The 13,734-nt window shown below is 36.6% G+C and overlaps 1 protein-coding gene and 1 pseudogene across 1 annotated transcript; both read right to left on the reverse strand.

The window, feature by feature from the left end:
- Positions 1-118: 118 nt before the first annotated feature.
- Positions 119-1,075, reverse strand: LOC133050367 (olfactory receptor 5M5). The gene has a single exon (XM_061134523.1). It carries the CDS (start codon positions 1,073-1,075, stop codon positions 119-121), a length of 957 nt encoding a protein of 318 aa, XP_060990506.1.
- Positions 1,076-11,999: 10,924 nt separating this feature from the next.
- Positions 12,000-12,989, reverse strand: LOC133050368 (olfactory receptor 5M11-like; annotated as a pseudogene).
- Positions 12,990-13,734: the final 745 nt, after the last annotated feature.

Consider the following 13,734-nt stretch of genomic DNA (forward strand, 5'->3'; position numbering starts at 1 on the left):
GCTTATAGCTTTTAATCATGGATTTAAAATCGACATTTCTGCAATACAGTTAAACATTGGATCTGGTTCTCATAAATATAACTTTTATTTAATACATAAAGAAAAAAACAATGCAAGTTTAGTTCAAAAGTACCTTTCTTCTGATCAATTTCCAAAAAGCTTGTTTCACATCCTTGTTCCTCAAACTATAAATGATGGGGTTCAACATAGGGCTTACAAAAGTGTAGAAAACAGCAATGATTTTGGACTGCTCCACTGACTGGTCTGTGGGAGGTCTAACGTACATACAGAACAGGGTCCCATAAAACACAGTCACTGCCACCAGATGGGACCCACAGGTGGAAAAAGCTTTGTGCCTGCCTTTAGCAGAACGCATCCTCAAGATGGCAGTGAGAATAAAAATGTAGGAGATGAGGATTATGAGAAGAGAGTTGGAGAGGTTAAATCCTGCCACCACAAACATGGAAGTCTCCTTAATATAAGTGTCAGAGCAGGAGAGTCGAATGAGGGGTGGGTCAGCACAATAGAAGTGATTAATGACATTGGAGCCACAGAAAGTCAAGTGGTATGTCCACATGGTTTCCATCAGGCCACTAAGGAATCCGTAGGTATATGGACCAGCAATCAGGCAAATGCAGACCCCTTTAGACATCTTGCTGCTATAAATCAAAGGATTACAGATGGCCATGTACCTATCATAAGCCATCACAGCTAGCATGTAATATTCAGTAATCACCATGGCAATGAAAAAATAGCACTGGATTAAACAAGCAGTGTAGGAAATGGTTTTTTTCTCTGATAAGAAGTTCACCAACATCTTGGGAGTCACGTTAGTGGAATAGCACAAATCCAAGCAGGACAAACTAGCAAGAAAGAAGTACATAGGGGTGTGGAGACGCGGATCTATCCTGATCAATAGCAACATCCCAAGGTTCCCTCCCATGGTGATCAGATAGATCCCCAGGAACAGCACAAAAAGGATGGGCTGAAGATCTGGACGATCTGTTAATCCCAAGAGAACAAATTCAGTCACCAAGGTGGAATTTCCTCTGCCCATTTTCTTAGGTGCCAGCATTGTTCACTTAGATAAATTAAAATAAGAAGTGAATGAGAAGTCCATCATACATTTCTTCTCTCTCTTTCTTGTATTCCCTTTCTCTCTTTTTCTTCTACCCTCAGCTATCCTCATGCTTAGCTTTTATCAGACATAGTCTAAGACTGTAGGAGGTAAGACTTTTAATAAGGTCATAACCCCTAATAACTAGGTATACAATGTACAGATGATTCCCAAACAGAATGGCTCCAGTGTCTCCACCTTATTTTGAATGAGGGAATTATGACCCAAAGTCTATCTTAAAATGGCTTCAACCACCAACTGTTGCTTACAGATTGCTATAAAACTGTAGATTCATCATTGGCCCCAGGGATGATTCTGGACAAAATGGTGAACATGTTTGGAAACACTTTTGCAGTCTTTAATAGTATGTGCATATTTATTTGTTTATTAGTCATGCCACATGCAGTATCTTAGTTACCTGACCAGGTATCAGGGACCTGGCCTGTGCCCCCTGCAGTGGAAGCAGAGTCTTAACCACTGGAAGCTTCCCAGTGTGTTAATACTTAGAAATTCACACTTTGAGAATCATATTTCCTACTTACTGTATTGTTGTTGTTGTTTAGTTGCTAAGTGATGCTCAACTCTTTCGTGACCCCATGGGCTATAGCCTATCAGGCTTCTCTGTCCATAGGATTTCCCAGGCAAGAATACTGGAGTGGGTTGCCATTTCCTTCTTAAGGGGATCTTCCTGACCCAGAGATTGAACCCGCATCTCCTGCATTGGCAGGTGGATTCTTTACCACTGAGTATTAGAGCCCCACATTATAGGAATTTGAAGAAAAGTTACTGAGGCCTATTTTACTGATCACTCATCTCCAACTCTTTGCTAACTCATGGACTATAGTCTGCCAGCCTCCTCTGTTCATGGAATTCTCCAGGCAAGCTTACTATTGTGAGTAGTCATTCTCCTCTCCAAGGGATCTTCCCAACCCAGGAATCAAACCTGACGCTTCCTCATTGCAGCCAGATTCTTTACTGTCTCAGTCACCGGGGAAATCCCACTTTACTATTAAGTCCCCCCAGTACAGGAGGATGTAGCATTCTTATGTGAATAGACCAAAGGCAAAGATTCAGAAATAACAAAGTCCTGCATGAATTAGAGGAAGAGTTTTTCATTCAGATGACTTTATGTGAATAAAGGAAGAGAGACTTGGATAGGGGAAAGGTGAAGCGGCAAAAGCTTAATCAAAGTTTTGTTTGCTTATCCACTTATTTATTCATTTTTCATTTATCCAAGATAGCATTTAAGGAGTTTATAGCACATAACAAAATTCGGTAACTTTGTGCTGCTAGTGGAACAGAAATTTGACTCTAACCTTCCTAGCATCATATAGTTCAATTAATTCAATTTAGGTCAATTTATATAATAAATAGTTCGATTGTCTTCTTTACAGACTTGCAATATCAAGAAGTTATATAAAAAAACCTAATTAACAGAGATAGAATCATTCTAATGCAGAGTTTACATGATACTAATTATAATGAATGCTCAAACTACCGTACAATTGAACTCATCTCACACACTAGTAAAATAATGCTCAAAATTCTCCAAGCCAGGCTTCAGTAATACATGAACTGTGAACTTTCAGATGCTCAAGCTGGTTTTTGAAAAGGCAGAAGAACCAGAGATCAAATTGCCAATATCTGCTGGATCATCGAGAAAACAAGAAAGTTCCAGAAAAACATCTATTTCTGCTTTATTGACTATGCCAAAGCCTTTGACTGTGTGGATCACAATAAAGAACAATACAGCATACTAACACATATATATGGAATTTAGAAAGATGGTAATGATAATCCTATACGCTAAACTGTAAAATTCTTAAAGAGATGGGAATACCAGACCACTTGACCTGCCTTTTGAGAAACCTACATGCAGGTCAGGAAGCAACAGTTAGAACTGGACATGGAACAACAGACTGGTTCCAAATAGGAAAAGGAGTACATCAAGGCTGTATATTGTCACCTGCTTATTTAACTTACATCAGAGTCCATCATGAGATACACTGGGCTGGAAGAAGCACAGGCTGGAATCAAGAGGAACTAAAGAGCCTCTTGATGAACGTGAAAGAGGAGAGCTCAGCATTCAGAAAACTAAGATCATGGCATCAGGTCCCATCATTTCATGGCAAATAGATGGGTAAAGAGTGGAAACAGTTTCAGACTTTATTTTTTGGGGCTCCAAAATCACTGCAGATGGTGATTGCAGCCATGAAATTAAAAGATGCTTACTCTTTAGAAGGAAAGTTATGACCAACCTAGATAGCATATTAAAAAGCAGAGACATTACTTTGCCAACAAAGATCCATCTAGTCAAGGCTATGGTTTTTCCAGTGGTTATATATGGATGTGAGAGTTGGACTGTGAAGAAAACTGAGCACTGAAAAGTTGATGCTTTTGAACTGTGGTGTTGGAGAAGACTCTTGAGAGTCTGTTGGACCACAAGGAGATCCAACCAGTCCATCCTAAAGGAGATTAGTCCTGGGTGTTCATTGGAAGGACTGATGCTGAAGCTGAAACTCAATACTTTGTCCACCTCATGTGAAGAGTTGACTCATTGGAAAAGATCATGATGCTAGGAGGGATTGGGGGCAGGAGGAGAAGGGGACGACAGAGGATGAAATGGCTGGATGGCATCACTGACTCAATGGACATAGATTTGAGTAAACTGCAGGAGTTGGTGATGGACAGATAAGCTTGGTGTGCTGGGATTCATGGGGTAGCAAAGAGTGGGACACGACTGAGTGGCTGAAATGAACTGAACTGAACTGAAATATAATGAGAGGATTATACTTTCAGGAAAAGATTATCAGTTCAGACAATATAGATGATAATGAAAGAATGAAATGAGGACTTCTTTTTCCAGACTTCTCATTACAGATTCAGTATATTTTCATTGTGGATTCTCAGTGTTGTCATGTGCTATTTTATAAGCTGTATACTACATACGATAAGAAACAAAAACTCAAATGCCTGTGGGAGCCATTTAGATAATAAGGGTGAGTATGTGCCTGTGTGCTAAGTTGCTTTAGTCATATCTGACTCTTTGTGAGTCAGACTCCATGGACTACAGCCCAGCAGGCTCCTCTGTCATGGAATATTCCAGTCAAGAATACTGGAGTGTATTGTCATGCCCTCCTCCAGTGGATCTTCCTGACCTAAGGATGGAACCCGTGTCTGTTAAATTCCCTGCATTGGCAGGTGGGTTCTTTACCACTAGTGCCATCTGGGAAGCCCATCAGAGTGATTATAAGAATGAACTTAAGTTAACTAGGTGGTGGTCCCAAGATAAATGGTCAGCAGCCACTCACGATAGTCTAATTTTAACTGGTCGTTCTAAGTTGTGTGTTCTAAGATCTTGTGTGTGTGTGTGTGTGTGTGTGTGTAAATCCTCAGTTGTGTCACTCTTTGCAACCCTAAGGACTGTTGCTCACCATCCCCCTGCCTTGGAATGCTCCAGGCAAGAATACTGGAGTGGGTTGCCATTACCTTCTCCAGGGGATATTTCTGACTCAGATATTGAACATGAGTTTTCCACATTGCAGACAGATTATCTATCATCTGAGCCCTCTGAGATATTAAGTGAAGTGAAGTCACTCAGTCGTGTCCAACTCTTTGTGACCCCATGGACTGTAGCCTACCATGAGCCTCTGTCCATGGGATTTTCCAGGCAAGAGTACTGGAGTGGATTGCCATTTCCTTCTCCAGAGGATCTTCCTGACCCAGGGATTGAACCCAGGTCTCCCGCATTGTAGGCAGAAGCTTTACCGTCTGAGCAACCAGGGAAGTATTAAAATCTAAGACCTGAAGAGCTTCCAAATTTAAAGAGCTATCAGAATTTATTGTTTTTTATGTAAAACTTACAAAATACAGTATTGGCAAATAATATGAATTTTAAACCTATTCTTAACCAGAGCACAACAAAAGAAATCTGTGTGCTTGATCTATTGAAATACAGATAACAATATATTGACTATATTTACAGTATCTAAGTTGTTCCTAGAGGTTGAATGAAGTACCCTCAGAAGTTAGCTACTTTAATTTTGTGATACTTCCAAGATGGCATATGAGTTAGTCATTATAATCAGGTAATCTTTGTAACAAACTGCAGTCAACCCTACATGTATGTGAGTCACTTTGCCAGGGAAATAAAGATAAATGGTAACAGTGCTTGCCTTAAAAGATCTGTTTGGTGTCTTCATGGTAAAGGAGATAAATGAAAAGAAAATTAACATTAGAAGTGATTAATTCAATAATAAAGATTTGGATGCAGTACTTAATTGTGTTCTAGAATCAGTATATGGATCAAAGAATAATGACATTTAACAAGAGCTTAAAGGAAAACTAAGAATTTTCTACAAGGACAAGGGTAAAGTGTACTTTCAGATAGAGTGAACATGCAGAGAGACAAAAGGCTTTCAAGAGAAATCAAATAAACCCATAGGTATATCTTCAAGGATGAATTTTCTACAAGGATGAATTTTTTACAGTATTAAAAAAAAAAAAAAAAACATTTTAAAGGGAAAACAGTTAAATAAACTGAAAGTCCCCATAACAAGCTAAGAAGTGTAGATACCCTTGAAAGCTATAAGGTTGCATATCTCTGAATTTTTCTGGAAAGTGTGTGTTACACCCAAATTATGGAGATAGATTAGATCCCATGCTTTCTGTTAATTTGTCAAGTAAATAATTTTCCGGGCTTAAATCTACGCCTTCGGTCTTTGGGAGGAAAATACAATAATTAGAGAATCAGAATTTATGTAAATAATAAGAGTACTCTTACCAGAGCACTTGGGTTTCTCTGGCTTATTGGTACAGAATTCGCTTGCAATGTAGGTAGACCCGGGTTCAGTCCCTGGGTGGGGAAGATCTCCTGGAGTATGAAATGGAAACCCATTCCAGTATTCTTGCCTGGAAATCCCATGGACGATGCAATCTTTGGGGCACAAAGAGTCAGGCATGACTGAGCAACTAATTCTTTCACTCACCAGAATGACGAGTCCATTTGGAAAAAAATATTACTTTAGAATATACAAAGCTTCCATTTCAATGGCATAAAGATACTTATCTAATCTTTAAATCTCTACATTTATGTCCTAAATAAGAGCACCTGTTTGGTCACTGTATTACCTTTAGCAACTAATAAAGACAAAAATACGACAAAGTTTCCTATAGACAAAGCTGTGGTTTTTCCAGTAATCATGCTTGGATATGAGAGTTGGATAATAAAGAAGGCTAAGTGCTGAAGAATTGACACTTTTGAACTACTGTGCTGGAAACTCTTGAGAGTCCCTTGGACAGCAAGGAGATCAAATCAGTCCATCCTAAAGGAAATCAATCCTGAATATCCATTGGAAAGACTGATGCTGAAGCTGGGAAGCTCCAGTACTTTGGCCACCTGATGCAAAGAGCTGACTCAATGGAAAGGATCCATATGCTGGGGAAAATTGAAGGCAGAGGAGAAGGGAGCAACAGAGGATGAGATGGCTAAATGGCATCACTGACTCAATAGACAAGAGTTTGATCAAACTCGGAGCTAGTGATGGACAGAGAAGACTGGCATGCTACACTTCACGGGGGCTGCAAAGAGTCGTACATGACTTAGCAAAAAAAAAACAAAAAACAAAAATAGATATAATAAAAAATAAAAGAGAGAATTTAATTTGATTATTCTTTCCTTTAAATAGGTATTCTTTCCTTTAAATAGGTTCAATGAGCACACTCCACGATTTAGGGGAAACAAAAAAAAAAGGACTATATTTTGATAGTAGTACTTCCTCCCACGCACATGGTTGGTTCAATTTTACAAAGCAATTATGCTTTTCTATTTTGTTTACCTTTAGAAAAATTCTGCAGCTGGATTGTTTGTTGTTTGCTATAACCTGAGTTTTTTATATTACTATTTTCAAAACTATTCATCAGGGCTTCCCTGGTGGCTCAGTGGTGAAGAATCTGCCTGTCAGCACAGCGGAGATGGGTTTGGTCCCGGGTAGGAATATCCCACATGCTGCGGGACAGCTAAGCCTGCGCACTCCAACTACTCTGAAAGCAAATATTTTAAGTACTTTCAAATATTTATAATTTTCACACATTTTAAGTTGTGTTGAAATTAGTAATATTATGCTCTTTTAAAAATCATATCCGCCTGAGTTTCTCCTCCTCTCTCTTTTTTCACCTCTATTTTGCCATCCATGACACTATTATCAAGAGTGCTCTAATTACATTTTTTGTCTAACTCATACTTTAATGGCCTGTGGTAACTGGAAAACATAATTCTCAACATCTCAGTTAAAAATTCTTTGAAAACTTAAATGTGCATCTTACAAATATAAATGGCATTAAATATTTTTGATAAATTCAATCGTTGCTTTAGAGTTAAAGTCTTTCTTTTTCCTCTGAAAATATCTGAACTTTTAATAGAAATTCAATTGAAGATTAGTTCTGTTTCCATAAGCAAATGGCTATAGAGCCTGAGATAGGTCAAAGACTCATGTCCAATGGCTATGAGAATGACCTTGATAGCTTTCCATTTAATTTTTACTGCACCCAGTATTTCCTATGGTTAGAAATACTGTTTCTTTGGTACTTATCAAAGTGGTAACTAAATTTATCCTCCACAACTGTTTCATTTTTAACTCCTTTTCTGATATGGAATGCTAAATAATTTGTATTAAATTATTGCATCAGCTATACCTCAATACAAACTAAAAAGTTTAAAGTTTGGGGAAAAATTGTTGGAGACATTGCTGAACTAGTTTTAAAATAACCATGAATATTTTGCTCTCTGTTGGAGAAATATCACACAAAAACATTAAGTAAACTTCAGTAAGGCAAGGAACTAGACATCCTTCTAAAAACGGTTTTCTTGTGGGAAATTGATTTTTTTTTTTTTTAACATCCAGTTTGAAATTCTGGGTCATTAGTAGTCAAGGTAGGTAGTAACCAGTTTTTTAAAGTCTAGGTTACTTTTCTTTTCTCAAGAAATATAACTGAAATAAACTCCACATTATGTTTCACTGGCTAAATAATGTCAAACTGCTTTCTTCTGGTTTGGAACAAACCAGAATAAGCTAGGTAACACAGAAAATATAGATTTGTTTATCCTAATGAATTTGATTCACAAGGATGTTGATATTCATATATGTTTATACTTTGCTATGCACAGATGTGAGGAAAAAAAGCTTTACTTGCAATTTAGTAGGAACTATTGATCCAAAAACCAGAGGTGCCATTTATGATAAATTGAGAAACATAGTAAATATTCAGTAGAATCTTGGATTTCCAAGAATTTCCTCTTCTCCCTCACCAAGAAAAACAAACCACAACAAGAAAAATATCAATCAGTGAAATTACAAAGCTCACCTCTTAAAGTGACACTGTTACCTGGAATACATTGAAATGTTTATAGAAGAAAAGTTTTCCCTCTTCCGGGTCCATTTAAAATAGTGTAGCAGACTAATCTTGAACTGTTGTCACATTTACTAAAAATTTTAAGTACCCACATCTACAATTGTGTGGTCCTTTAAGATGAAATGGTAGGAGAATAGGGTATACTGAAGCCAAGAAAAGGACAACAGAAAGTGGAAGTGAGTTAGTGAAATTCAGCTCCAGTCTAGAAACTATCTCAACTGGCCATAAAGACATAGATAAGTCTCTAAGAATAGCTTGGCAAGTAATGATATTTTAAGATAGTAAATGAAGAAGACAGATAAGTCATGTAGATGATGGACTCATGCATCTCAAGTGAATATAAATTTCCCAAGGGGAGCCACCCTTGTCTGCTGCGCCATAATAAACCCCAGCTCTTCTCCCTCCTATGTCTTTCCAGTCCAATATCTCACAAATGTAAGGACAAGGTACATTACAATACACACAGTGCTTTTGTACTACCCAATGTTATATCAATAAACCTGTCTTGAGTTTTCATTTATAAAATAATCTGTTTATCTTGCTATAAATGACTTTCTCCCATGGACTTCAGAGTCTTCACCTATTCAATATCAGACTTTATCTACATATATTTTTAATCAGTTTTATTTTTTGCTAGAATGAGTATAATTCCTGTCTCTCTTTTAAATTATATCATACAGTTTTTTTTTGGGGGGGTGGGATATTCTTTCAATAGATATTACTCTAAAAAGGTTTATATGATTGTCAAGTGCTCACTGTAATATGGTTATTTGATGAGTGTTAAATCACTGAGTGAATGAAAATAATGTTATTTGTAGAATGATGAGCGTAAACACAGACCAATCTAAATAAAAAATTTATGCCCAGTGACTCATTTTAACTAGCTAAGAAATTAAGATAACTTTCAAAACTGTTTTTGTTGTCATCTGACTCCTAATGGGTGAAGATTCAAAACTGAAACAGTGAGAGAAAGTTCAGGTACAGAAGTCAGAATTTTTATTCCTACCTGACCCAAGGAAAGATTCTCTCAGAGATATTAGTAGCCCAAGTGATGAGTTTGCTAAGAATGATTTATATCCTCCTTATAATTTGGAGCTTTTATTCCTAAAGCATTTTCCAGCACATTCGGAAAAAAAATAATTGCAATGTTATTGCAAGAGAAATCTCCTGAGAAGTAGTAATTTATATGGATTTATACTCATTAGAGTCTTGGGATTTTCACAATTATATTTCATCAATTTGAGTTATTTTGAACTGATGGCTTTGGATTTTCAAGAGATTTTTGCATTATGGATCACCACTTTTTTCAACTGGGTCAATAGAACAATTAATAAAAGTATAAAATGATTACATAATTCATACACTATGATGTTTCTGTATTACCGTTTCAATTTGAATGGTGTTTTTGTAAGTGCCTTCCCCTAAATTACTATTGAGTGAATGCTTGTTAAAAAGATTTTAATATCCATAATAAAGTGATTAAATTATAAGACACAGGAAGAAAAATCACTGGGACAAGATATCACAATGAGTTGTCATAAAGTCAGTGCACAATGTGAGGCCCAGGTGTTGGAAAGTAATATTTTATAGAAACCTAGTGAGCATGTAATTTAGCAATGCTATTTATTTGACCACAAATGAAAATATACAGGATAAATGTGAAAATAGCATGACTGCATTTTCTTCTCATTTACCAAGTATTCAATTATTATCTTATTCAAGAGATACAAAGATAAAAATGGTATAAACCATGTGCTTAAGTAGTTCTTAGTCTAACTGGAAAATCTGGAGACAAATGAATCTTTCTATAGAACACATCATACGAAGGATATATTGAAATCAAAGCTCTTACTATGACTTATATTATACATACATATATATATATATATATAAAGACATATACAATGGAATATTATTCAGTCAAAATAACAAAATAAAAGAGGGTAACTGCCATTTGCTACAACATAAGTGAGTGTTGATGATATTACATTAAGGGTGACAAGTCAGACAAACAGGAAGAAAAGTATTAAATACAGTGTGATCTTTTTGTGGAATCTACATCACACTCTCAGAAGTATAGAATGGAGCTATGAGTATCAGGACCTGGAGGTTAGGGAAATGGGAAGAAGTTGGCCAAAGGAACCAACTTCCAGTTATAAGACAAATTCTGGGAATCTAATATACAGCATAGTGACAACACTTAACTATATGATGTATATGCGCAAGTGCTAAGAGAGTAGATGTTAAAGGTTTTCACTGCCAATAATAACAACAAAAATTTATACTTGTATGAGATGATACATGTGACAACTAATATTATTATGATAATCATTTTGTAATACATGCATATATCAAAGCATCACATCTTAAGCTTATACAATATTTTATGTCAAATGCATATCAATAAAGCAGATAAACATAGTCCAAATAAATTTTCAAAGTTAAAATCATAAGATATGTCATCTCTGACAACAGAAATAAGTAAAAAAACATGTGATAAAGAAATATCTCTTTAAATCCCAAATATATGTTAATTAAGCACTGTTTTCTAAATAGCACACAAGTTAACAGAGGCACAGAAAAATAAGAAAATATTGCAATTATCAGGGATAAAATATATCAAAGTGAATGACTTTCAGCTCAAGCAATACATATGTGAAATCTACAAAGATTTTTATATAAGAAAAGAAGATTCAAATCAATATTTCAAATTATCATTAAAAAATCTAGAAAAAAATAAAAGGTAACCCCAAGTAATCTAAATTTTTCAGAGTCAATGATACAAAAAGCATTTTTTATTTCCATAGACCTGAGTAAGTGGATTTACACTTGCAGATCTGAGGTAGAAAGTAGGTCCCTACAGATCAGAGGCCTCAAACCAGATCCACAAACAGCTGTCTGGGGAAAGAAGGATGATTATATTATTTCTTCTCATTCCAGACTGACCATCAAACAAGTGCATTCATAAGAACCAGAAAAACATTATCATGACCCATAGTTCACAGTTTTACTTAGTAAATTAGGGGAAGGGTACAGAAGGTGGGTCTTCTTAAAGATTCTTAGTCCCTCAAAATAGATGGTAATAAAAAGAGCATAAATTCAAAGAACTGAGCTCAGAGCATGTGTATCCTGTTTACTATTGTGAACAGTAAGAGCATACCAGTGCTCCAGGGAATACCTAGTAGGAATTTTCACTTAGACAGAGGCTCCTCAAAATGTAATGACTTAAAAGAACCTATAATTTGGTTCTAAAAGCAGTTTTGAAATAGTGGATCTGAGGTGCAGAATTTTAGGCTTCATTTATAACAATATCCTAGGAAATGTTACTACTGCCAACCCAGGAAAACATATTAAAGGGCAGCAGTCTAGACTAAGGACAGCTTATTTATTCTCAGTCCCAAGAACAATTGAAACACAGACACAAAGAATATGAAAACTGATCTTATAAATGTAAAGATATTTGAGCCAAAGATTAAGAGTTATAGTTTATTGGAAATTGAGGCATTGCCACCTTAGTGACCATATTTCTTCGGAGGACTCTCTTCAATGCTTGTTTTACATCGTTGTTCCACAGGCTGTAGATCAATGGATTAAGTACTGGAATTACAAAGGTGTAGAAAACAGCTATTATCTTGGATCCCTCAGCATTCTTACCTGTTGGTGATCTTAAATATGTGCAGAAGAAACCCATAATATACAGTTTCAACTGTAATATGGGAGCCACAGCTGAAGAATTGCCTTGTGCCTTCCTTCTGCAGATGTGATCCTGAGGATGGCAGCGAGAATGAAGGCATAAGACACAGGATGATGATGAAGGAGTTGCAGTGGTTGAAGCTTGCTGAAATGAGCAAAGCAAGCTCTTTGACGTGAGTTTGAGAGCAAGCAAGCATAATGAGTGGCGGGTCAGCACAGTAGAAATGGTTGATGATGTTGGATCTACAGAAGGTCAAGTGGAAGGTCATAATGGCCTGGAAGAGTCCATCTGAGAAGCCATAGACATAAGGGAATGTGGCCAAGCTTATGCAGACACACCTGGACATCTTCACACTGTTAAAGGGTTCATATGGGTGCAGAGGGTTCATATGGCCACAGAGCGGTCATAGGCCATTGCTGCCAACATGTAAAACTTATCAGTGAGGAGAAGCGCTATGAAAAGGTAACATTGTGCAAAGCAGTCTGCAAAGCTGATGGTCTTCTTCTGTTATACCAGATTAGTCAGCATCTGTGAGGCTGCAGTAGAGGTATAGCACAAGTCTACCAGGAAAAAATGAGTGAGGAAGGAGGACATGGGTGTGTGAAGTCCAAAGTCCAGTCTGATTAACATCATCGTGCCCAGGTTGCCTAGGAGGGTGACAAGGTAAATAACCAGAAATAGCACAAAGAGGAGAGCCTGGAGCTCTGAGCAATCCGTGAGCCCCAGGAGAATGAATTCTCTTAGTGCAGTGTCATTGGTGAGGGGCATTTTCTGAACTTGAAACAAATGCAGTCAAAGGAAATATGAAGGTGCACATTTTATTACAATTAAAATGATTTTTATATACCTCCAGATGTTATTCAAAATGAATACTGTCATCATACACTGCTGCTTTACTTCTATTAAGCCATTGTTTCAGCTTCTTTACTACTGAATGATTATTTTATTTCCATCTCTTACCTATTCTTGTATCTATGGCTGGGTCTTTAGATAACTATGCTTCTAATCATAACTATGCTCAGAGTCACAAATGAGCTGTGTATTTCCTATCTCCTGCACTAGTTTTTCTTCTGCAACTCTACTTATCTTATAAAGCCAACTTTAAGTCTAGTCCCTTGTGAAGCATTTCTCACTCTTCTCTCAATTATACCTGAGATTGAATTAACCCCCTTTTATGTTTTATGCTTCCCAGACACCTTATATACTCTAATTTATTCCTTAGCACATTACATCACCAGAGGAGATCCACTTTCTACTCATGTATTAGTTCTCCAGGGGTAGAGTAAATTTTACTTCATTACTATACTGTGATTTCTAACCACATATTTATATACTAAATGTGTAACTTTGTAAAATTTAAATTTTAAAAAGAAAAGAAAAAATAATGTGAGCATGAAATACCATACTTCTTGCCATCTGTCACTTCTGAAACCCCACAAAACTTTTCACAATGTAATACCTCCATAGGATAATTAAGAGCTTTGAACTTGTATCAGAGCAATTGCTTGAGAAG

This window comes from Dama dama, chromosome 32 (assembly GCF_033118175.1).
Source record: "Dama dama isolate Ldn47 chromosome 32, ASM3311817v1, whole genome shotgun sequence".
Classification (NCBI taxonomy): domain Eukaryota; kingdom Metazoa; phylum Chordata; class Mammalia; order Artiodactyla; family Cervidae; genus Dama; species Dama dama.

Excerpts from the sequence above, each read along its gene's own strand:
- LOC133050367 (XM_061134523.1), bottom strand. The coding sequence starts at position 1,075 with ATGCTGGCACCTAAGAAAATGGGCAGAGGAAATTCCACCTTGGTGACT.